At 36.6% G+C, this 22,995-nt stretch overlaps 2 protein-coding genes and 1 non-coding gene across 4 annotated transcripts; 1 reads left to right on the forward strand and 2 right to left on the reverse strand.

Moving 5' to 3' along the window:
• Nucleotides 1-1,718: 1,718 nt before the first annotated feature.
• Nucleotides 1,719-7,132, forward strand: aptx (aprataxin). 2 transcript variants are annotated; one of them, XM_056247236.1, is made up of 9 exons: nt 1,719-1,798; nt 1,913-2,049; nt 2,848-2,894; nt 2,999-3,052; nt 3,204-3,443; nt 3,723-3,782; nt 5,772-5,998; nt 6,078-6,181; nt 6,863-7,132. In XM_056247236.1, the coding sequence occupies exons 2-9, from the start codon at nt 1,917-1,919 to the stop codon at nt 7,015-7,017; spliced, it is 1,020 nt and encodes a 339-aa protein (XP_056103211.1). In that variant the 5' UTR covers nt 1,719-1,798; nt 1,913-1,916; the 3' UTR covers nt 7,018-7,132. The 2 variants fall into 2 exon arrangements, with proteins under 2 accessions (XP_056103211.1, XP_056103212.1); XM_056247237.1 differs by lacking the exon at nt 1,719-1,798 and having other exon boundaries at nt 2,030-2,049; nt 3,152-3,443.
• Nucleotides 7,133-8,187: 1,055 nt separating this feature from the next.
• slc44a1a (solute carrier family 44 member 1a) lies at nt 8,188-21,553 on the reverse strand. The gene is made up of 16 exons (XM_056247235.1): nt 21,045-21,553; nt 20,373-20,459; nt 18,828-18,970; nt 18,589-18,725; nt 18,402-18,495; nt 17,356-17,525; nt 15,782-15,871; nt 15,545-15,684; nt 15,270-15,456; nt 13,917-14,085; nt 13,675-13,831; nt 12,673-12,756; nt 12,452-12,589; nt 11,127-11,363; nt 10,914-10,991; nt 8,188-8,345 (listed from the first exon to the last, which is right to left on the reverse strand). The coding sequence occupies exons 1-16, from the start codon at nt 21,066-21,068 to the stop codon at nt 8,325-8,327; spliced, it is 1,956 nt and encodes a 651-aa protein (XP_056103210.1). The 5' UTR covers nt 21,069-21,553; the 3' UTR covers nt 8,188-8,324.
• Nucleotides 21,554-22,598: 1,045 nt separating this feature from the next.
• trnaa-ugc (transfer RNA alanine (anticodon UGC)) lies at nt 22,599-22,670 on the reverse strand. Its single transcript has one exon. It is a non-coding gene; the product is annotated as a tRNA-Ala (tRNA).
• Nucleotides 22,671-22,995: the final 325 nt, after the last annotated feature.

Here is a 22,995-nt window from a genome sequence, read left to right on the forward strand (position 1 = left end):
GAGACCCAGGATTTCTTTAATTCAGTGAGTTTTCATGTTATTACTTTGTTTAATTATAGAGCATTAAGAAGCAGATGGAGGGGAAAACATTTTTGCAAAAATGTTTTATTCATATGTTTAGCTGTAGTGGACAACAGGACTCAGTTGTTTAAAAAAAATAAAAAAGACATGAAATGACATAGGCAAAAACATTGCCAATTTCCATTCACCAATACATTTTTAGGTTTCAGGATTTTTTAACCAAACTATAAAGATGATTCATAACAATGTTATGAAAGATATAATTGGAATGATTTGATATAACATTTTACTTTATGCAATATGTGAGTAAAATATATACACTGTATCTAATTTGCATATTAATATGTTCTTGGGCCAATGATGTTATGAAAAAAGAAGTGTGATAATAATGGGAGTAATAATTGGCAACATTTTTTATAATAATATCTCATATTTCATAAGAATATTGATATATAATTTCTTTCCCTATTCACTTGTTGTGTCCCCAAAATGCCTGATAAATATGATTTAAGTCATGATGTCTCTACAGTGGACATGTATGAAATCAATGCCCTGTTTTGTAACAGAAAGTCATATTTTGAATAGAAACCCCATAACATTTGGCTTAGATCTTGATTTATGACTAGCAATTTGAAAATTAGTCAGATTTAAATGATAATTACAAAATATTATCACATTTCCATAAGAGTGCTAAATTTGACATGACATCCAGACTTAAAACTGTGACGGGTAAAAAAAAAAAAAAGAGTCTATTCCTGGTCCCATGATGAAAACACAAGTGTTCAATAATAAACACCTACATGTATTATTCATAATAACCGGAAACAGTTGTTCCAAGTAATTTACCAAACAACGTAACCCCCCCCCCCCCCCCCCCCCCCCCCCCCCCCCCCCCCACACACACACACACACACCCTCTTCAAATAACAAACAGAAATGATCATTGTTAAACACAATACAATAATTCCAAAGAGAAATAAATAAATAAATATAAACAAATGAAAACGTACAAATAATGATAACACTTTATAGAAGGTTTCATACCTTAAAACATATTTTCATAATTTGTTATCACAATTTTTTCTTTTGTCAAATCAACTTAGATAATTTATGTGGTTCAGATAACATCATATTTTGAGTTTATGTTGATTAAACCAATCTTCTTCATTGTATTAACTCAATATTTTTGAATTTCAATGGACTTTATTTTTGCATAATGATATTCGTGTGATATTCATTCAAAAGCATATATTACATTCTTATACATTCTGTCCCAATAAGTGCATTAAAATAATACAGTTGTAGAAAAAAATGTTTCTGAGATACAAACCTGGTGCGTTAACTTAAGTAACAGCTGTATAATTAAAGCAATAACCTTATATATTTCATTAATCATTCGGTTTCAGTCATCTTGTTTTGACTTTGCCCACGGTAAATCAATGCAAATTTATAAACAAAAAAAGCAATGTTGCCTAAAATGTTGAAAATTGTGAAAACCTGTTAACTGTAAGATGTTTTTTTTTCTATATAACTAAACGATATAACACTATTTGTTTTATTTTAGTTAAAGGATATTTGTCCACAAACTCACATAAATCTTTCTTTCTGTCACGGCGCCTTTCGACCGGTGGGTGTCAGTATGCGCGCGTCCGCTTGCCTGCGCGTGTTTGTTGATGTCCATGAAGAAGAGTGTGTGCGTCATGCGCTGCAGTGTTTTGTTTTGTTTTCACATATAACACTTTCTGTTGTAGATAGCATATAAAACACCAGCAGCGGGGTAAGTGATGAATATATGTGGCGTTTAGACACGCTTTTAGACAGAGAATGCTGTAAACTCACGAATCAGCCCATATATAGTAGCTACGTGTTATAAATATCTAAATGTTTTCAGGGAGATGCCAGTGTGTTTAATAGTACGTGAAGATGATTCACATCATAAACCCATTCAGCTTCATCATCAACAAGCTGTGACTTTGGGTCGAGGACCAGAAACTAAGATAAAAGACAAAAAGTGCTCAAGAGAACAAGGTTGGTAAAGTTTAGTGCACCATATGAGCCAGTGGAGGATGCATATGGCAAGCCGTTTTGACTTTTAATCTTTCACAGGATGTGAATTTTTGAAATCAACAATTAAATTATTTTTTAATTCTTGATTTAAGGATTTAAGGAATTAGATTTCTACTAGTAACAATGGCATTTTTTATACATATCAGGAATAATGCTAATTCTTGATATCAACAATGACGTAATCACTCGCAGAAATACGAATTCTTAATAGCATTCATTACATTTCAACTGTTCAAACTATAATTCTTGATATCTGTAATTGCTAGTAAAACATTTATCCTTTTCTGATATCATGAATGTGATTGTTACTAGTAAGAAAGCCATTTTAAATATCAGAAATACATGTTCAGATATCAGACGTAACAAATGTAACATGTTGAACTTGAAATTCATTTACAAATATCAAGAAGTAACATTTGAACTGGTGAAAATTAATTATTGATGTCAAAAATGCTATTTTTTACTATCAAGAATTATATTTTAAAGAAATAAATTTTTGATATCAACAATTTAATTTGAATGGCAGCCTATGGTGACATTTAACTAGTGAAAATACAATTACAGATATCAAGAATAATAGTTTTTACATCACGAAGTTGTATTTCTGTGAGTGAAGACGTCATTGTTGATGTCAAGAATTAGCATTTTTTAACTGAAAATGTAGTTGTTGCTGTCAAGAATTCATATCCTGAGAACAAATAAATGTCAAAACGGCTTGCCATAGACGCAGGCTTTCTTCATTTTATAAATTTTTTGCAGTTGAATTGAGAGCTGATTGCAACAGAGGATTTATCTCAGTTAAACAGGTATGCTAGAACATTATAATATTAGAGAAATATTATAATATGTAATAAATTACAGTATAATGGATATTATGAATATAATAATGCATGTTTGATCCACTTAACAGTTGGGTGTGAATCCTACATATGTGGACAATGTGGTCGTGGGCAAAGGCAATCAGGTACAGTGTCATCAAAATCGCTTGTGTTATTTGGTATCCAGCAAACTGGCTATGTCCATAAATGCCCTGTTCTGTTGTAATTGAGGCTGTATTGCACAGGTTTCTGGTCTTAACATCCTACAAACCACATGTCGCCCACCTCTACAACCAGGTGACCATAAAGCCGGGCCAGAGACTTTACATGGTCAACCAGCTGTATCCATATACAGTGAAGTTCACCGAGGAGACGTTCACAGCCCGATCCGCTGCGGAGGGGAGCAAAGCCTCCAAAAGATCCCATCGGATGAGCTCTGAGGGCAACGGAGAGAAGAGTCCTGCAAATACTACATCATCATCCGAAGGTTCACCTCCAGCCAAAAAGACACCACCGCCGCCCGGACCTGATAAATCAGTGCGTTTCTTTTGCACGTTGAAACTTTTTTGTAAATGTGATAAAAATAGTAGCCTAATAAAGCTGCCCGAGTTACTGTGATTTTGCAATAAAATTCAAATATGTGATATTTTACACTTGTAAAAATATATTAAGGCAGTAGTTTTATATTGTACTGATACTTTTTCCTATTTTCAGACACTTTTTACTTTTAAGCCAGGTTTCCGAGCTGGTTGGAGAACCGGTTTATTGAATTTTGTTTAAAAAATTTTTTTTTACTAAAACATTCTTGTTTTCCAGGAATCTGCTGGCCATTGGAGCCAAGGGCTTAAAGTGTCAATGCAGGACCCCAAGATGCAGGTATGAGTTGTTCATTTCTATTGAAACGTATATTGATGAATTAAGAGGACACACACACACAGATACATACAGGTCCTTTCATATATTTTAGATTCATTGCACACCAACTGAAATATTTCAGGTCTTTTATTGTTTTAATACTGATGATTTTGGCAAACAGCTCATGAAAACCCAAAATTCCTGTCTCAAAAAATTAGCATATTTCATCCGACCAATAAAAGAAGTGTTTTTAATACAAAAAAAAGAGTCAACCTTCAAATAATTATGTTCAGTTATGCACTCAATAGTCAATACTTGGTCGGGAATCCTTTTGCAGAAATGACTGCTTCAATGCGGCGTGGCATGGAGGCAATTAGCCTGTGGCACTGCTGAGGTGTTATGGAGGCCCAGGATGCTTCGATAGCGGCCTTAACCTCATCCAGAGTGTTGGGTCTTGCGTCTCTCAACTTTCTCTTCACAATATCCCACAGATTCTCTATGGGGTTCAGGTCAGGAGAGCTGGCAGGCTAATTGAGCACAGTAATACCATGGTCAGTAAACCATTTACCAGTGGTTTTGGCACTGTGAGCAGGTGCCAGGTCGTGCTGAAAAATGAAATCTTCATCTCCATAAAGCTTTTCAGCAGATGGAAGCATGAAGTGCTCCAAAAATCTCCTGATAGCTAGCTGCATTGACCCTGCCCTTGATAAAACAGTGCACCAACACCAGCAGCTGACATGGCACCACAGACCATCACTGACTGTGGGTACTTGACACTGGACTTCAGGCATTTTGGCATTTCCTTCTCCCCAGTCTTCCTCCAGACTCTGGCACCTTGATTTCCGAATGACATGCAAAACTGAGCAACAGTCCAGTGCTGCTTCTCTGTAGCCCAGGTCAGGCGCTTCTGCCGCTGTTTCTGGTTCAAAAGTGGCTTGACCTGGGGAATGCGGCACCTGTAGCCCATTTCCTGCACACGGTGGCTCTGGATGTTTCTACTCCAGACTCAGTCCACTGCTTCCGCAGGTCCCCCAAGGTCTGGAATCGGTCCTTCTCCACAATCTTCCTCAGGGTCCGGTCACCTCTTCTCGTTGTGCAGCGTTTTTTGCCACACTTTTTCCTTCCCACAGACTTCCCACTGAGGTGCCTTGATACAGCACTCTGGGAACAGCCTATTTGTTCAGAAATTTCTTTCTGTCTTACCCTCTTGCTTGAGGGTGTCAATGATGGCCTTCTGGACAGCAGTCAGGTCGGCAGTCTTACACATTATTGCGGTTTTGAGTAATGAAACAGGCTGGGAGTTTTTAAAAGCCTCAGGAATCTTTTGCAGGTGTTTAGAGTTATTGAGTTGATTCAGATGATTAGGTTAATAGCTCGTTTAGAGACCCTTTTCATGATATGCTAATTTTTTGAGACAGGAATTTTGAGTTTTCATGAGCTGTATGCCAAAATCATCAGTATTAAAACAATAAAAGACCTGAAATATTTCAGTTGGTGGGCAATGAATCTAAAATATATAAAAGTTAAATTTTTATCATTACATTATGGTAAAAAAATGAACTATCACAATATGCTAATTTTTTGAGAAGGACCTCTATATGTATATACACACTGCCGTTCTAATGTTTGGGATCCGTAAGATTTTAAAATGTTTTTAAAAGAAGTCTCATTCTGCTCACCAAGGCTTCATTTATTTGATTGAAAATACAAAAAATAACAGTAAAATTGTTAAATATTATGACAATTTAAAATAACTGTTTTCTATGTGAATATGTTTTAAAATGTAATTTATTCCTGTGATCAAAAGCTGAATTTTCAGCATCATTACTCCAGTCTTCTGTTTTCAACATTGATAATAATAATAAACATTTCTATATTCACATAAACAGTTGTTTTAAATTGAATTTCACAATATTACTGTTTCTACTATAAATGCAGCCTTGGTGTGCAGAAGAGACTTCTTAAAAACATTTTTTTTTAAATCTAAGAGCTACTATTTATTGTCCTCAGGTGTACAAAGATGACAGGGTGGTGGTCATCAAGGACAAGTACCCAAAGGCGCGTTACCATTGGCTGGTTTTGCCGTGGGACTCGATCTCCAGTCTGAAGGCTCTGCGGCCGGAGCACGTGGACCTGCTCAAGCACATGCAGCGTGTGGGAGATCGGATGGTGCAGCAGTGCCGGGACGCTCACAAACTGCACTTCCGCATGGGATATCACGCCATCCCCAGCATGAGGTACACACGTGTGCCCTGATTGGCTGCTGGTGTGGGGAGGGCGGGGCTTGTCATGAACTAAATGTTTATTTCCTCTTAGTCACGTCCACTTGCACGTAATCAGCCAAGACTTCGACTCGCCGTGTTTGAAGAACAAGAAGCACTGGAATTCCTTCACTACAGACTATTTTGTTGAGTCTCAAGGTGAGTGGAAGAAAAACTAAATCTGCATGAAAAAAAAAATGAAAAAAACGATGCAATGTTTGTGTGTGATTTATTGCTTGTTTTATAAACTTGATAAAAGTCCTTAAATGAAAATGTTGCTCCATCACATGGATGTAAAGCATTAATAAATTATATTTAAAGTCCCCCTGTGGTGAAAATCAAGCTTTTAATGTTGTTTATATGTCTATGTGGGTTATTTAATATGCTTTAAGACAAACCATGTGCAAATTAATAAGTCGACAGCATTAATGAGTATTTTCTGCTTAAAACTGCTGTGAACCAAAGACAGTCTCAAAAACACGGTTTGAAATCGCTGGTGTTTCTGACGTCACACACTACCTTGTAACCAATCAGATCAACGTGTGATCGTCAACCAGTGGATCTCTGAGCTGAGTGAGTGGAGGCGGGGCTCATTTGCATATTCATAGAACCGCGTATACTAAATGAGGCAAGGGTGTCGAGTTACATTCAAGCTACTGTATTTTAAAGGCATGAAGAATTTTTTTCCAAGAAAAAAAAAACGTTTCAATATGTAATTTTGGTGATCAAAAATTAGTTTTAAGGGATAATTTTTGACAACAGGGGGGCTTTAAAAAAAAAGCTGTTTTTACAGAAACAAGCAGTGTAATCAAGTAAAGCGTTCATGCTCATCTTCCGCAGACGTGGTTGCGATGCTGGAGCGTGATGGGAAAGTGACGGTGAAGGAAGGTGCTAGTGAACTACTGAAGCTGCCTCTGCGATGTCACGCGTGTCGTAAAGAGCAGCCGACGATACCCAAACTCAAAGAGCATCTCAAAACTCACCTGCCTGCTTAAAGACACCACAGCCCTCTCGTACGGGACAGACACAGTTATTTTTTCTAGTTTAAAGTTTGTCAAAATTACAAATCATTTTGTAAACAGGCCTTTAGTAAAATGGATTTGTTCTGGATCTCTGGTGTTTTCATTCAATCCTCACTTTCATTAATGCAATAATGAATCAATAACATTCTCTTTGGTCTTTATTGAATGGAGTGCGTCTAAACATGGTAGTTAAAATTAAATTGTCTTTCACGCACACACAACTTTCACACTAAAGCACTTGGGTAAAGCTACTGTGTGTAATTTCTGCATCAAATGGAATTGCACAAAACTCTTTTCAAACAATTCATTGATTGTTGTGGTAAACAACTGGTCAAAACTGGCTAATGTTGCCAAGTCAAGCTCCTCAAAGAAATTGACTGCATTTCCATTTGCTGTTGCTAGTGGTGTAAAAATTACATACGTTAGCTTATTGGCACAAGGGAAATGACATTCAATGTTCTGCTGTTGATTTAGAAGTTGAGTCTCGTATAATATATTTGCTTGTAACATAATCCTGCACAAAATAAACAGTGCAAATATAAGATGGAACCATTACATAATATTAAAATAAGACACTCAAGAACCGACTGAACCTCAAACGATCTGAAACTACTTGAGAGGATCCTATATTAAATTGCTTGCATTGAAAGACTTTCTAGCTGTCGATGTTTTTCCAAGTCAAATAATATAAACAAGATAAAATACAAAAAGCACCTTTAAAAAAATAGTTAACTAGGACTAAACCCAAAATATCGCTAGATCAGTGGTTCTCAACCTCTCCTGCAGGGACCCCCTGACACACCATGTTTCTGTTTTAACCCTGAAATGGCACACCTGATTCAATTAATTAAAGGCTTAATGAGTCATTATTAGAGTAGGAAGTAGGAATTAGTTAATTGATCAATTAGTCAACTACTCATTAAGCCTTCAATTAATTGAATCAGGTGTGCCATTTCAGGGTTATAACAGAAACATGGTGTGTCAGGGGGTCCCTGCAGGAGAGGTTGAGAACCACTGCGCTAGATGATGACTTCTCTATAAACTTTAGTATACTAATAAAAATGCAGAGGCAAAAACTCTTTTGATTAAAATATAGGTGCAGAAATCTTCCAGCTTGTGTCGTTTCTTGTGCAAGTACCCTAGAGTTTTCTAATGTAAAATGCCCTTTTAAGTCGTGATGACAGATGTCTGTCACATTATAATCCCTGAAGAGAAGCTTTTGCGCATCTCAATAGCACTTTTTTGGAGTGTCAGCTGATGTAATACCACGCTGGTCTTCATCAGGCCTGTGTACTTCCAGTCTGAAACATAATAAATTATGAGTAAATGAATAGAGCGCAACACAGCCTGTCCGCTTATTCAGCGGCGTTTCTGGAAGTATTATTTCTATTCATTTTCCCGCTGAGAGATTTAAAAACAATAAGCCATGAACCAAACAAACCAGGTACAAGGTGAATCACAACATTACAAACTTTGATATGGAGCAACAAATTATTTGAAAATCGGATAAGACCGAAGGTAACAGATTGTGTACTTAACAGCTTTAAAAAGGTAAATAACTACAATCCCATGAAGCACTGCGAACAGCATAATGGTGAAATATAAAACGGTTGTTGATTATATCTATAGAAATACCATATTTTAAGTTTATTGCAAAATATGCATATATAGACATATTTGAGTATTTTGACTGCATAGCGAGAACAACTCAATAACGTTTTTACGTTGCTTTAAAAAAAAGTACAAATAATGCAAATGGATGACTTCACCTGAAGCATATACTATCATCGGAGATCACGGTAGGTCTGACTATAAAATGTAGAAGTTATTGTTAAAAATCATTTATGCGAGTTTTTACTTCAGGAACCCAACTGTTACACTCTAAACAAACGTATCTAATCTTGTGCTTGTATTGTTTATGCATTAAAACTCTGTAACTAATGCTGCATTTTACTGTCACAGAAAGCTGGAGTTTCCAACTTCCTACTAGGAAAAAAAAACTATTTAAGGCCCTGTTTACTCCTGGTATTAAGATGCGTTTTGGTCGATCGGATCACAAGTAGACGAGGGAGACACATTCCCGTTTACTCCTGGTGTTTTAATCTGTCTCTTTTGTCCACTTTCAAACACTTCTGTCCTGATTTCTTCAAGGAGGTGGTCTATGGGCGGCTAAATGTGTGGGTTTTTCATCTAATGGATAAATAAGCTAACACAATGTACATATGAACGCGACCGGAGCATCAGCTTTCATTTCTGCTCTGACAGCCGTAAGATCACGCCAAACGAGTGTGTGTGTTAGAAATCAGGAATGGAGAGAGAACATTGTGCTTGATACATTTTTCATCTTCAAACTAAACTTGGGTCTTCAGCCTACAAAGTTTAAACCCCGTCTGGCTAATGTACTCCCCGTAATGTTTAAGCATTAGATCAGTAGACCGAGAGAAGACGGTCTTTTGTGGCTGTTTGAACACATTCGACCACTTGAGTGTTTACACTACGAAAGCAATCCGGTCTAAATCATTTCCCACTACCTCTGGAAGTGATCGAAAGTGGACAAGCTCAAAACGTTTTAGACCCCGTCAAGGTCAAAGTTTATTTCTATAGCACCTTTTAACAACACGAATGTTGACCAAAGTGCTTCACAGATACATCAAAAGTACACATACAGTTTACACCTGTATTTAGTGTCGCCCACTTGTGATCCGATCGACCGAAAAGCATCTTAAAGGGATACTTCAGGATTTAGCATTAAGCTTTGTATTAGTAGAAAACCTGTAGTATTTTCGAATTACCGTGCTTTCCACCCTCATATCCCCCTGAGACGAGAGATTTATGTATTTTTTAGTCTGGAAAAATCCTCCGATGACGCAAAAATCGTCGTTTTGCGTCATCGGAGGATTTTTTGGCCAGAGGCTAAAGACTACAGCCAGTAGTAGGGGCTGTCCCGCATGTTCTCACCCCGCCCATAGAGGCTGGGATCTCACTCACAGAATGTACACATAGTGTCAGCCATCTTTGTTTGGAAGCTAAGCTAGCAGGCTCTTGTTCTGTGGAGAAAGCTGAGTAGTAGGGGTTACCATCCTTTTTTCCCGGACATCTCCGGCCGTCTATGTTCGGGATTCAGCTTTTGCTTTCTGCAGTCGCCATTCATTGTTTACATGCACACCTTTTGTTTCAATCTAACTGAATTCATTCCGATTGGTGAATCTGAATGTAGTGTTTACATGAACGCTAAACAAGTGATCGGTTGATGTGCGTTTTAACATTGCTAAGAAAATCCCCGCTCCTCCGTGAGAGATACCAGACCGGTGCGTCTCACAGGTGTCTCTCATCATCAGTAATCACGCCACCGGCCGCGCGCCGTTCTCCCGCGGCCCTCACTCGTCCTGCTCGCCACAGTAAACATGATGAATGGCGACTGTAGAACGCAAAAGCCGAATCCCGGACATTTTGGGCGATCTCGAAATCCCGGGCAGACTCATCACGGAGACTCACTAGTAGCCTAGACTTGTTGTTTAACGACTGCGCTCTGTTACCGGTAGGCGTGGCCTCCTAGGGCAGCGAAGCAAGTGCATTCTGGGAGTTGTTGTCTTTCATCCACATAAGCCAAAAATACATTTTCTGGCTTTTCTCAGTCTAGAAAGCTCCAAATTCAAAAATAATTTCACATTTCTTCTACATAAATGATCCATTTTAAATACACATTCATCTTTCCAGAGGTGAAGTATCCCTTTAATACCAGGTGTAAACAGGGCCTAAGATGGGCTTACAAACTTGTGCAAAATCAAACTTACATGGAATTTAAATTGAAAAGGTGTTTATGACAAGAAATCTGTGATCAATTGAAAATAAAACTATATTCAACTCACCATTGATTTCATTTCCCGACTGTCTCCTTCTGCTTTGCTGTACCGCTCTGTCGCTTTCTTGGCGTTCTCCACGAACTCCTACATGAACGATCGCAGAGAGACACCGAGAGCATGTTTAATCTGCTATACAGCAACACAAGGCTATTATAAATGACTTTGGGTTGGGCTTAATTGACCTTGAGGTCAGAGGAAAAGAACAGGAAAATCTCTCACCATAAGGCTCTTGTCCATGTAGTACTCGCTGCCCGAGCTGCCGTCGTTGTACTTGGTGTCAATGGCGAAGCAGAGGAAGAGTACGTCTACTACGATCTCAAAGATTGAGAGGAAACAGTGGGCCACCAGGAAGGCGAACACACACACGATGATGAGCGGCAGCACCCAGACGGTGTACTCGCGCTGGTAGTTCAACGCAAGGACACCCGCAAACGCCGTGCATGACACGATCAACACCTGCAGACACAAGAAAAATTCAAAACACCAATCTAAACTATTTTATTGCTTAACAAAACAAATCGATACAAGGTCACTTTTGTACCAGAAGCAATTCGTATTTGTAATGCAAATCTTTTTATTAAGGATTGTTGTTTGCGCTTTTTTTTCTCCTTGTGTGAATGTTATTATAAAGCATGATGCATTGGAATGTTGTAATATGTAGATATGTGTATGTGGAATAGGATTGTTTTTAATGTATGTTTTTTTTAGTTTGTGATGTGATGCCACTGCCCTAATATAATTGCCCCTTGTGGGATTAATAAAGTGGTTAACTTAATTTATATCTTAGCAATCTTTATCACATAAATCACTATCATCAATATAATTGTCAACTGAAATTAAGCTCAAATAAAATATAAATATTAGATAATTATTATTATTTTTTTTATAAATGCTGCCTTGTCAACTAACTGGAATGAAAAATTGAAGTACTAAAATTAAAACTGAAGTAAAAAATTTTTTTATATATATATATATATACACACACACACAGTACTGTGTATATATTTCTTTATAGCTTTAATATATTTTTTTATTCAGTTTTAATTTTCGACTTCAACTTAAATTTTTTATTTCAGATAGTTGACGCAGCAAAATGTATATATATATATATATATATATAAAATGTTTATAACACTGAATAATAGTATATATATATATTAGGGCTGTCAAACGATTAATCGCATCCAAAATAAAAGTTTGTGTTTACATAATATATGTGTGTGTACTGTGTATAATTATTTTTAATACATAAATACCCACACATGCATGTGCATTTAAGAAATATTTGCATGTATATACTGTATATAGACTGAATGTAGCCTATATATAATGTATATTTTATATAAATATAAACATTTGATATATAAATAAAAATTTTCTATAACATATACAAAATAATTATACACAGTACACACACATAAATTATGTAAACACAAACTTTTATTTTGGATGCGATTAATCGTGATTAATCGTTTGACAGCCCTAATATATATATATATAAAACACTGAATTCTCTGCAATATAATGGGAAGTTGAATACATACCTTTCCCAAGAACAGGACAAAGTCCCCGACACTGTTGATAGCTGCCACACGGAGAGCGTTTTCCACTAGGATGAAGAAAGCGTCTCGTGCAGATGTGCAGAAGTTGGTGCTGTTAATGGCCGTTGCCGTATATGCGTTCTGAAGAAAAAGCCACATGATTAATGCATCAAATTAACATGAAGAATTGAGCTTTCTGCACAGTATGCACACGCACGACTCACCATGTTCAGGTAAGTGAGGCACTTTTCTAGACACCATAGACAGCAGATACACGCCTTCAGCATGCAGCGGGCACAGCCGTTTTCCTGCAGGAACAACATATACTTCATTTGACCATTCAAACGTTTGGGATCAGTTTCTGGATTTTTATTTTTGAAGAAATGAATACTTTTGCTCAGCAATGATGCATCATACTGATAAAAAAAATGACCGTCAAGACATATGTTATTTTTTAACTTTCTATTCATCAAAAAAAAAAGCAGCACAACAGTTTTAAACATTGATAATAATGAGAAATGTTTCTTGAGCATCAAATCCTCATATTAGAGTGATTTCTGAAGGATCATGTGACACTGACGACTGGAGTAATGATGCTGAAAATTCAGCTTTGATCACAGGAATAAATGACATTTTAACATATATTCAAATAGAATATTAAAATATTACTAGAATATTACTGTTTTAAAGGTGCATTATGTAACTTGTGTCCCTTTAGAGGTTAAAAAAACAAAACTACATGCATTTTGCGGAAGAACATTGTTTAGGTTGTGCTTCGGCTCTGCGTGACTGTGCGGATGAATATGGTTATCCACTGCTCATAAAACATTCACTACTAGACTTAAGAGATATAACCAGTTTAGATGGAAAGAACTCAATCTGACTAGCTGAAGACGTTACTGTATCTGTACCCATTAATAGACACTACTTCCCTAAAAATGAATCAAGCACAGCAGCGCTACAACAACCATAAATGTGAACTCTGTTAGAGGGCTACATTTGGCAATTTATATGTTCAATAAAATACCTTACTAACCTGTTGAGTAATAAAAACACCATCATCTCCACTTTCTCTATTTACGGATATGACGAGACACGCACGGGCGAGTGACGCATATACGCAATTTTGTCAATTTTGAACAAAAAAAAGTTATATAGTGCACCTTTAATATTCCCCGCTTATGGCGAGACATGAACATGGATCAGCTGACAGGGGCAGGACTCACTTTTCCTTTGAGCTGACTGTGGATGTAGGTGAGGATGAGGCGAGGAATCTCCACTAGCGTGATGATGAAGGCTCCTTTAACTACGGTGCCCAGATGATAGCGCATCAGACGCAGGACAGACGACACTATGGGCGTCAAGGGCATCTGAGACTTATCTCTACAACGGCAGAAGGAAAAATAATCACAATGATTTGTCTTCCACAAATAAAGTGTCTTTTTTCTAAGCGGCTTTGACCTCCGACCTGGTGAAGTAGTACGTGACCACGGCGCCAGCTACGGTCATTTGCTGACAGGCGAGGATGAACTCGCTGATCCAGATGAGGCCCACGGCGTGGTACCACACCATGTACTGCAGCGGCCCGTCCATACGAAACTCCACCAGACTCGTCTGGTTATTCTTCACTGGACTCCCTGTGGCGGGAACAAACACGGAAATCTGAAATGCTGCTCCTAGCGAAACTTTGATTTATATAATAACACTAAAATCAGCTGATTAGGAGTAGGCAATATTGAATATTTATGACATATTTATGAGGATTTTTCTCATAAAATAAAAATAATCCCATTGCAAATATAGAAATCATCATATGAAGTGATCAAGTTGTCAAGTGGCCATGCATGAGAATGAGTCAGAAATTTTTTAATTGCATTTCAGATTTAAACTTAGTATTAGTATGGGAGCTAGTTTCTGCAATGAAATAAAAAATTTAAAAAGTTAATTGTGACTCTTTAGCTCCCAATTCTGAATTTTTTCTCCAAATTGCATGATATAAAGTCACAATTTATATTTGAATTTGCAAGTTATAAAGACTTTTTTTTCTCAGAACTGTGAGTTTATATCTCACAGCTCAGACTTTATAACACGCAATTGTGGATTATAGTCAGAATTTCAAGATCTAAACTCACAATTGAGAAAAAAAAGTTAGTCTTTTTTCCCTCAGAATTTGACTTTATAACTTTATATCTTACAATTCTGGGAAAAGAAGCCATTATTGTGAGATACAAACTTGCAATTGCGAGAAATATTTTGTCGCAATTATCTTTAAAAAAATGTTTTATTACGTGGCAGAAACAAGCTTCCATACGAGTTCGATTAATTTCAATAAGTCAGTTTTCAAGTCAGTTTTATATTTGCAGTTTAGCAAATATATTTCCATGCACTAAAGTAACAATACAAATAAATAGATTAAATCATATATATAAAAAATATTTAAATAAAATATAGATTAAATAAAATAAAAAACATTTTATGTATAATCATCATATACATGTACACATACATAACATGTCAATATAATAACTATTGTATTTTATTTAAAAATAAATAAAAACATTATATATATATATATATATATTTCTTTTTAAATAAAATACAATAGTTATTATATTTACATATTAGCACCCATTTATAACATATTTACATATATATATATATATATTAGTTCTGTCTTTAAACATTTTGAACGTTCCTCACTGGAACAGAAACGTAACTATCGAGTCAGCCATATCTGATAATATACATACACTGAAGCTCCTGCGATCGACTCCCTGAAAAGCCGCCCACCCCAGCCCTTCATTTGTTTGTGTTGACGAACCTGCGGTCCCCAGGAAGAGGAGCACGGTGATCCAGTAGACCCAGAAGAGCATGAGCGTGAGGAAGGTCCAGAAAGGCTGCAGGGCCAGCAGGGGCAGATGGGTGAACACTTTCCCGGCCACATGAAACAGAGCGATGGTGAGCGCCACACGCTTCCTCATGAAGAACATCAGCAGGAGCAGAATCACCTGAGGCGTACAGTTAGAACGTGCATGGTAAATATTTGCATTTGCCAGTCCATACAGTGGCGATTCCAGACGTAGGCCCGGTTCATACCGTGAACACAGTGGCAGCGATGGCGTAGACGAGCAGGGCTTGTTGGTTGTCTTTGGCCACCTCCAGTTCAGGAGCCGGCAGAGTGGCGTTCACTGCTTTCCCTTGATCCACGTACAGCCACCACAGGATCCCAGTTCCACCTGCCACAAACACAGCGCTGGCTCTCAGATCACGGGCTCTTTATGACTTTCAGCTAGTGACAGCTTCATTTATGTCAATGTGATAATAAGGCCTCACCAACTGAGCCGACCACCACAACAGCCGTGAGGATCCAGACCAGAAGCATGGAGATGTAGCGGATCACAACCATCATAATCAGAGACAGAACTGCAGAGACATAATCAAAGGAGCTTTAATTCTAACGCTTTTGACCACTTATTAGTTCACATTAGTTAATGCATTAACTAACAATGAGGAACAGCATTTGTTAATGTTAGTACAACTGTTCATTGATAGATCATGTTAACTCAGGTCCATTAAATAATAGATACAACATTTGGTTTTAATAATGTATTAGTAAATGTTAAAGGGATAGTTCACTTTGAAATTAATTTTTGGTATGTTTTAGCTTACCTCAAGGGCATCCAAGATGTAGGTGTCTTTGTGTCCACAGTATTTTCAATTTTGATATTTTTAGGTGAAACCGTTCTTGTCTGTCAGTCATATAATGCAGGTCTATGGTCACCACCTCAAAGAGCATGCACAGAGAAGTCCAAATTAAACATGATTTAATGACTCGTAAATGTAAGCACACATTGATGGTCTAAGACACGAAACGAGCGGTTTGTGTGAGAAAACGAACAGTATTTATATCGTTTTTACCTCTTGTAACCACAGCCACGTCCAAGTGATCTGAGGGCGCGGGCGTTACAAGAGGTAAAAACGATATAAATACTGTTCGTTTTCTCACACAAACCGCTCGTTTCGTGTCTTAGACCATCAATGTGTGCTTACATTTACGAGTCATTAAATCATGTTTAATTTGGACTTCTCTGTGCATGCTCTTTGAGGTGGTGACCATAGACCTGCATTATATGACTGACAGACAAGAACGGTTTGACCTAAAAATATCAAAATTGAAAATACTGCGGAAACAAAGACACCTACATCTTGGATGCCCTTGAGGTAAGCTAAAACATACCAAAAATTAATTTCAAAGTGAACTATCCCTTTAAAACTGTCATACAAATACATGATTTAGAAGTATTTTTCATTGTTAGATCATGTTAACTAATGTTAACAAAAGTCATTGCAAAGTGTTATCACTAAAACCATTAGAAAAAACTCATGGCTTGAAATTAAATATAAAATACTTACGCATTTTATTTCAGCTAGTTGCCAATGAAACATTTCTACTTTTCATTTAGTTTAACTTTAAAGGTGCATTGTGTAATATTTAGGAGGATCTGTAGACAGAAAAGCAATATAATATACATAACTATGTTTTCAGTGGTGTATAAAGACCTTACATATAAAGACCGACATCGACATGTTAAGTAACAATAATAAATCGCAATAACATATCGTTTTACTCAATAAGTAAGTAAACAATGTAAATAAACCTCATTGCTTAACTGGCTACTCTCTGCTGTCTCAGACGACGACATCTTTTCCTGTCGGCCACCGTGGTTGCAATTCGCAACGTCACCACTAGACGCCGCTAAAAATCACACACTGCACCTTTAAAGTACTAAAATAACTAAAACTCAAAAATTAATAAAAACTATAGACATTTAATAAAAAAACAAAAACTAGTAAAAATGGCAAGAACACAACAAAATTCCTAAAATGTAAGCATGTAACGCGCTCACGGAGAGCTAGCAGACACAGGCCCATGATGATGTCTTTGGAGGTCATGACCCCGGCGATGACCCGGTGCAGCACGCTGTTGTCGCTGACGAAAGTGATGAACGCCTCTGCAAACTTGGCGTAGCAGGAAATGTCAACGGGCATACAGCGGTGAAACACTGGTAAAGATGCACTGCACCAAGAAATGACAAATAATGAGGTTCCTTAAATATCAACCTCATGTTTTCTGCACATATAAACAGTGAACCATACACAGAAGTTTTCGTTGCTGTGTTGACATAATAAGTATGGGTGTAAATATTGATGGGTCTATTATTGTTTTAAATTCCCAATGGTTTTTATTTTAGCCATGAATCATAATTTGCAACTTGCTATCTCTAGTCAGTGGCTTTTTAGTAAAATATAGGAAATATTTATATTTAAAACTGACACTACTGTTCAAACTTGGGTTCAGTCCGATTTTTTTTAAATAAATAAATTATTTTATTCAGAAATGACGCATTAAATTGATCAAAAGTGACAGTAAAGACATTTATAATGTCACAAAAGATTTATATTTCAAATAAAAGCTTTTCTTTTGAACTTTGTTCATCAACGAATCCTGAAAATATGCATCTCGGTTTCCACAAGAATATGAAGCAGCACAACTGTTTTCAACATTGATAATAATGAGAAATGTTTCTTGAGCATCAAATCATCATATTAGAGTGATTTCTGAAGGATCATGTGACACTGAAGACTGGAGTAATGATGCTGAAAATTCAGCTTTGATCACAGGAATAAATTATATTTTAACATATATTCAAATAGAAAGTTATTTTAAATTGTAATATTTCACAATATTACTGTTTTTACTGTATTTTTGATCAAATAAATGCAGCTTTGGTGAGCAGAAGAGACTTTACAAACACATTTAAAAATCTTGACGACACCAAACTTTTGTATATCTACTAAAACATAATTTAGCCAATTTTTTCCTCAAATCTAACACACATGGACTTAAAAGCAACAAAACTTATGGGGTTTATAAACTAGACTAAGTTTCTACCTTGGATGGACAGGAAGTGTCGGACATTTTGTAGTTCTATTAGGGTGAGATGAATATGTGTCTGGTTTTAAGTCATAGGTGCATAAATCAGATCCTAGAGACAATAATATATAAAAACAAATCATTAGTTGTAAAATCCCATTTGCATTTCATTATATTTAACTACATTCAACGGCACTGAGCTCACCATTGACGCTGGAGAACTTTGTGAGATCCTCGTAAGACTTCAGCTCAGTGTCTGGACACTTTGAGACGCACAACGCCACAGATTTAATCTTCCTTTTCATTATGTCGATGTTGCAGGGGTCCAGGAAAAACACATACCTGTGACAACACCATGGAAAGAAACGGTCATTCAGTGATTGTTTGCACATGGAATCGGGTGATCTGCTGTTGCAGCTTCACTCAATGCTTGGTTTCACACACTTTCTGGAGGTGTGGTCCAGGCCGCTGAGCTCGATGTCGGGGATTTGGGCATTCTTCTGACCGCAGGTGTTCCCGTAGCTGTCGTACCCTGATATGAGCCTTGAGGCGGCCCCTGTTGCTATAGCGAAGCCACAGATGCAGAGCTGCCGTAGAAACACAAGATGATGATGATGATGATGATGGGACACAACCAGTGGCAAATTAAATATTTTATTAGGGGGCAATATTTGCCCCGCCGGAACTGATTTTCAGGTGTGGTCAAATGTGAACATGCGTTTACTCATCCCACTTGCACAAACACAGATTCAGTATTCCTCAAAACGAATAAAAACAGTGAAAAGCAAACTCAGAATATTATGCAAACCTGCATTATTAAATATCTTAAATGACACAAATATACTTTATGTATTTAATCTCACTTTATTAAACAATGTCTTTGCTGAACGGCAGCACATCTGAATGGTTTGTTTGAGCAGACGTGAATTTGCTTTTTCTTCAGCCCGAGGGTTATTCATTTCACTTTTGGTGCGAAAGGGGCCTTTACATTTGGCAAAAAATATAATTTTTTTGATATTAAAAACAAACAAGACTAGCCCAGGTGAGAAAAAGTAATGCAAAAGTTTCCATAAAATGTATTGTAATGGATTACTTGCCAAAAAAAATATTTTAATGGATTACTTTCTGCAAATGTATTGTAATGGATTACTTTCCATAAAAAGAATTGGAGTGGATTACTTTCCATAAAATTTATTGTAATGGATTACTTTCCATAAAATTTATTGTAATGGATTACTTTCCATAAAATGTATTGTAATGGATTACTTTCCATAAAATGTATTGTAATGGATTACTTTCCATAAAATGTATTGTAATGGATTACTTTTTGCAAAAGTATTGTAATGGATTACTTTCTGCAAAAGTATTGTAATGGATTACTTTCTGCAAAAGTATTGTAATGGATTACTATCTGCAAAAGTATTGTAATGGATTACTTTCTGCAAAAGTATTGTAATGGATTACTTTCTGCAAAAGTATTGTAATGGATTACTTTCTCCAAAAGTATTGTAATGGATTACTTTCCATGCAATGTATTGTAATGGATTACTTTCCGTGCAATGTATTGTAATGGATTACTTTCCATAAAATGTATTGTAATGGATTACTTTCTGTAAAAAGTATTGTAATGGATTACTTTCCGTGCAATGTATTGTAATAGATTACTTTCCGCAAAAGTATTGTAATGGATTACTTTCCGTAAAAAGTAACTAAGTAATGCCATTAGTTATTTTTTAGTGAGTAAAGCACTTTTACAAACAGACTTTCCCCAACACTGCTATTATCTATATTATCAAAATAACATGAAACAACAACAACAATAATTAATTGACCATTAATAATAATATTAATAACGCTAAGATTAATCATGCTTAACTATTATTTTTTTTCTTGTATTTGTAATTGTGTGCAGTATATATATATTTTAATTATGTGAATTCTTTTTATTACTTTCACAAGACCTATTGATCATGTCTGTTCTCTTCTTACCATGCCGATGTTGAAGAGGATGAAGAGGAGCAGCCATGGGATATCTGTGCACTTCCTCTGCTCTAAGGGTTTCCAATCGCGTGTCTTCTGTAAAGGGGAAGTTGGGGAGGGCTTAGGTAATATTTTATAATTATTGTAGAGTTTTTACAGAAGCAGATGGTTCCTTTGTCACACAAAATGACTATTTAAGTAAACTACAAAAGTTTTAGTTAACAATAACAAGTCAAAGCTTCCAAAAATATAAACTCCTGGGTTTTTTTTCTATGTTAAACTACATAGACTCAATTCCAAGATGTAGATTTTAGGGAAATATAGCATGGATAAAAAAAACAAGATGAAAGCACAGCATGGGACTGTGTGAACCAGGTGTGACTGTGAAAGGTTCTCGCAGTCAAACCCGGAAATGATCTTTACACTATTGACAAACAAATCTTTGACCCTTGATTTATCATTATTTTTGATGCGTTGAATGCGATTTGTTGCTAATAGATCCTATAAAGTGCACAGACCTTCTCTTTTATAAAACTCAATTTACAATATATTTGCATACATGCGATCGTATTGTAACATGTAATACGTTTCCACTCATAACTTCTTGCTGTGCGTTTTGTCGTCAAACTCCCAAAAGTTTCCAGGTGTGAATCTGCATGCATATACACGATGATCTCTTACCTGTGTGCTGCCGCAGCATCCCATAATTCCTGAGTCGATGAGAACCACAAGTAGAACCACACGTGAGACCGTGTAAATCAGGGAGTCGCCAGCGCGAGAGCAGCGTGTCCTGCAGCGCTAGTTTCGGGAGAACCGAGTGTAAAAGTTGCACATTGGTAATAAATACATATAAATAAATGCCCTTGGAAACAAAACACGTCCAGTAGAGCAATCACGCATGCGGCATGAATATAAAACACACTCAAGTCGCTGATAGTAAAGGGATTAGGACTGGAGGATGAGTGTTTTTCAGGATCTGATAATTCTCCCTTGTGAATTCCGTGACAAGGACGGTGAAGGCGGAGCTGTCCTGTCCTCTTCCTCCTTCTCCTTTTCTTCTGTCACACTGGAAAACATTGAACAGAGATCAGATATTTCACACTGGAGTCTGGCTGTCCTTGGTCGAATCTAGATTAATATTAGGACAGGCACACTTGTTTTACGTTTGATAATGCAAGCTGTGTCATTGATCTTGCGCTGTTTGATTCGCGAACGAATCGTTCTTTTGAACAGATTCTTTTTAAATGATTCGGTTGATGATTCACAACGAATCACTCGATAGCGAGACTGAACCAACCCGAGCGTAATTAATAATTGCTGTCATTTTATTACTTTTCCATTGAAAAAGTAAAGTAAGGGATTACTCTTAATTTTTCTGTAATTTAATCACAGTTACTTCTGGTGTAATTGCATTGAAATACAGTTGTATATGTCTATCCTATTGTTCAAATGTTCGAGGTTGACATGGGATTTAGAAAGTAATAGTAACAAATCCAAAACTTTTTAGAGACAGTAATTAGTACAGTAATCTCACACCGTTGAAGATGTAATTAGTAGCATAATTAATATTTTTTTTAGAGTAACTTACCCTTTTTATTCAGTATATAGACTAGAGCAGTAAGTGATCGTTTAATTTCGAACATTTTTTTTTTTTTTTACATATACAATATTTGACAGTATGTTGTTAACAGCTTTGGGAGTAATTATATAATATGTGATTTTATATCATTTATTTATATAATTTACATTATGCAATGCATTGTAAATAATATTGGAAACAGTAACAACTTGACGTGATCATAAAGCTTACCGACAACATAGTGATAAGGAGACATTTTTAAAAATATGAAAAATGATAATGCTGCGTGCGGAGAAAGAATACGTTTTTGAGCACTACCTGGAAAGGATTTGATTCAAGAGATTCATTAAAACGAACCGCGCAAAAGAATCGATTCACTACGTTGAATCGAATCTCTAGCTCGTTTACTGTGACTTTAGCACCATCTAGCGGAGAGAACGAAGTGGTGCGAAAAGTTTTTAGTGTCCGCGACCATTTTATGGTCTCATTGTTGATGTCCAGTATGTGCTTTAGGCGCGGAGATTACGTCACATCAGAGGACTGTGGTGATTATTTGTAATAACTGAAGCTGCAAATTGTTGTTTTTCCTTCATGGTGGGAGTTAGAATCCAAACAATTTCACAAGACAAACCAAACGTCAAACAGATCCGCTAAAGTGGAGATGCCGGGGATTGAACCCGGGGCCTCATACATGCAAAGCATGCGCTCTACCACTGAGCTACATCCCCGTTAAGACATGTTGTTTGAATAAGGCTACTAGCCACACACGCGCGCGCACGCACGCGCACACACCAGTTGCGCCCCACGCTGATTTCAGTCGTTATCTGTCAATCACACAGTGCATTTGGCATCACTAACATTTGATTGGCTGACATAACTTTAAAGGGCGGGATTTTGGAAAGAGGGAATGTGGATGATGGTGAATGAAATAGTTTGACTGAAAAAAAGATTGAAATAAATATGCAATTTTTTCTTCGTCAATCAGCTAACCATCAATCAATCTATTTGTCTTTTATAAACTATTAATAACAATAATGTTTCTCAACCCTGCTA

This window comes from Rhinichthys klamathensis, unplaced genomic scaffold (genome assembly GCF_029890125.1).
Source record: "Rhinichthys klamathensis goyatoka isolate OS25496 unplaced genomic scaffold, OSU_Roscu_1.1 h1tg000044l_1, whole genome shotgun sequence".
Classification (NCBI taxonomy): Eukaryota; Metazoa; Chordata; class Actinopteri; order Cypriniformes; family Leuciscidae; genus Rhinichthys; species Rhinichthys klamathensis.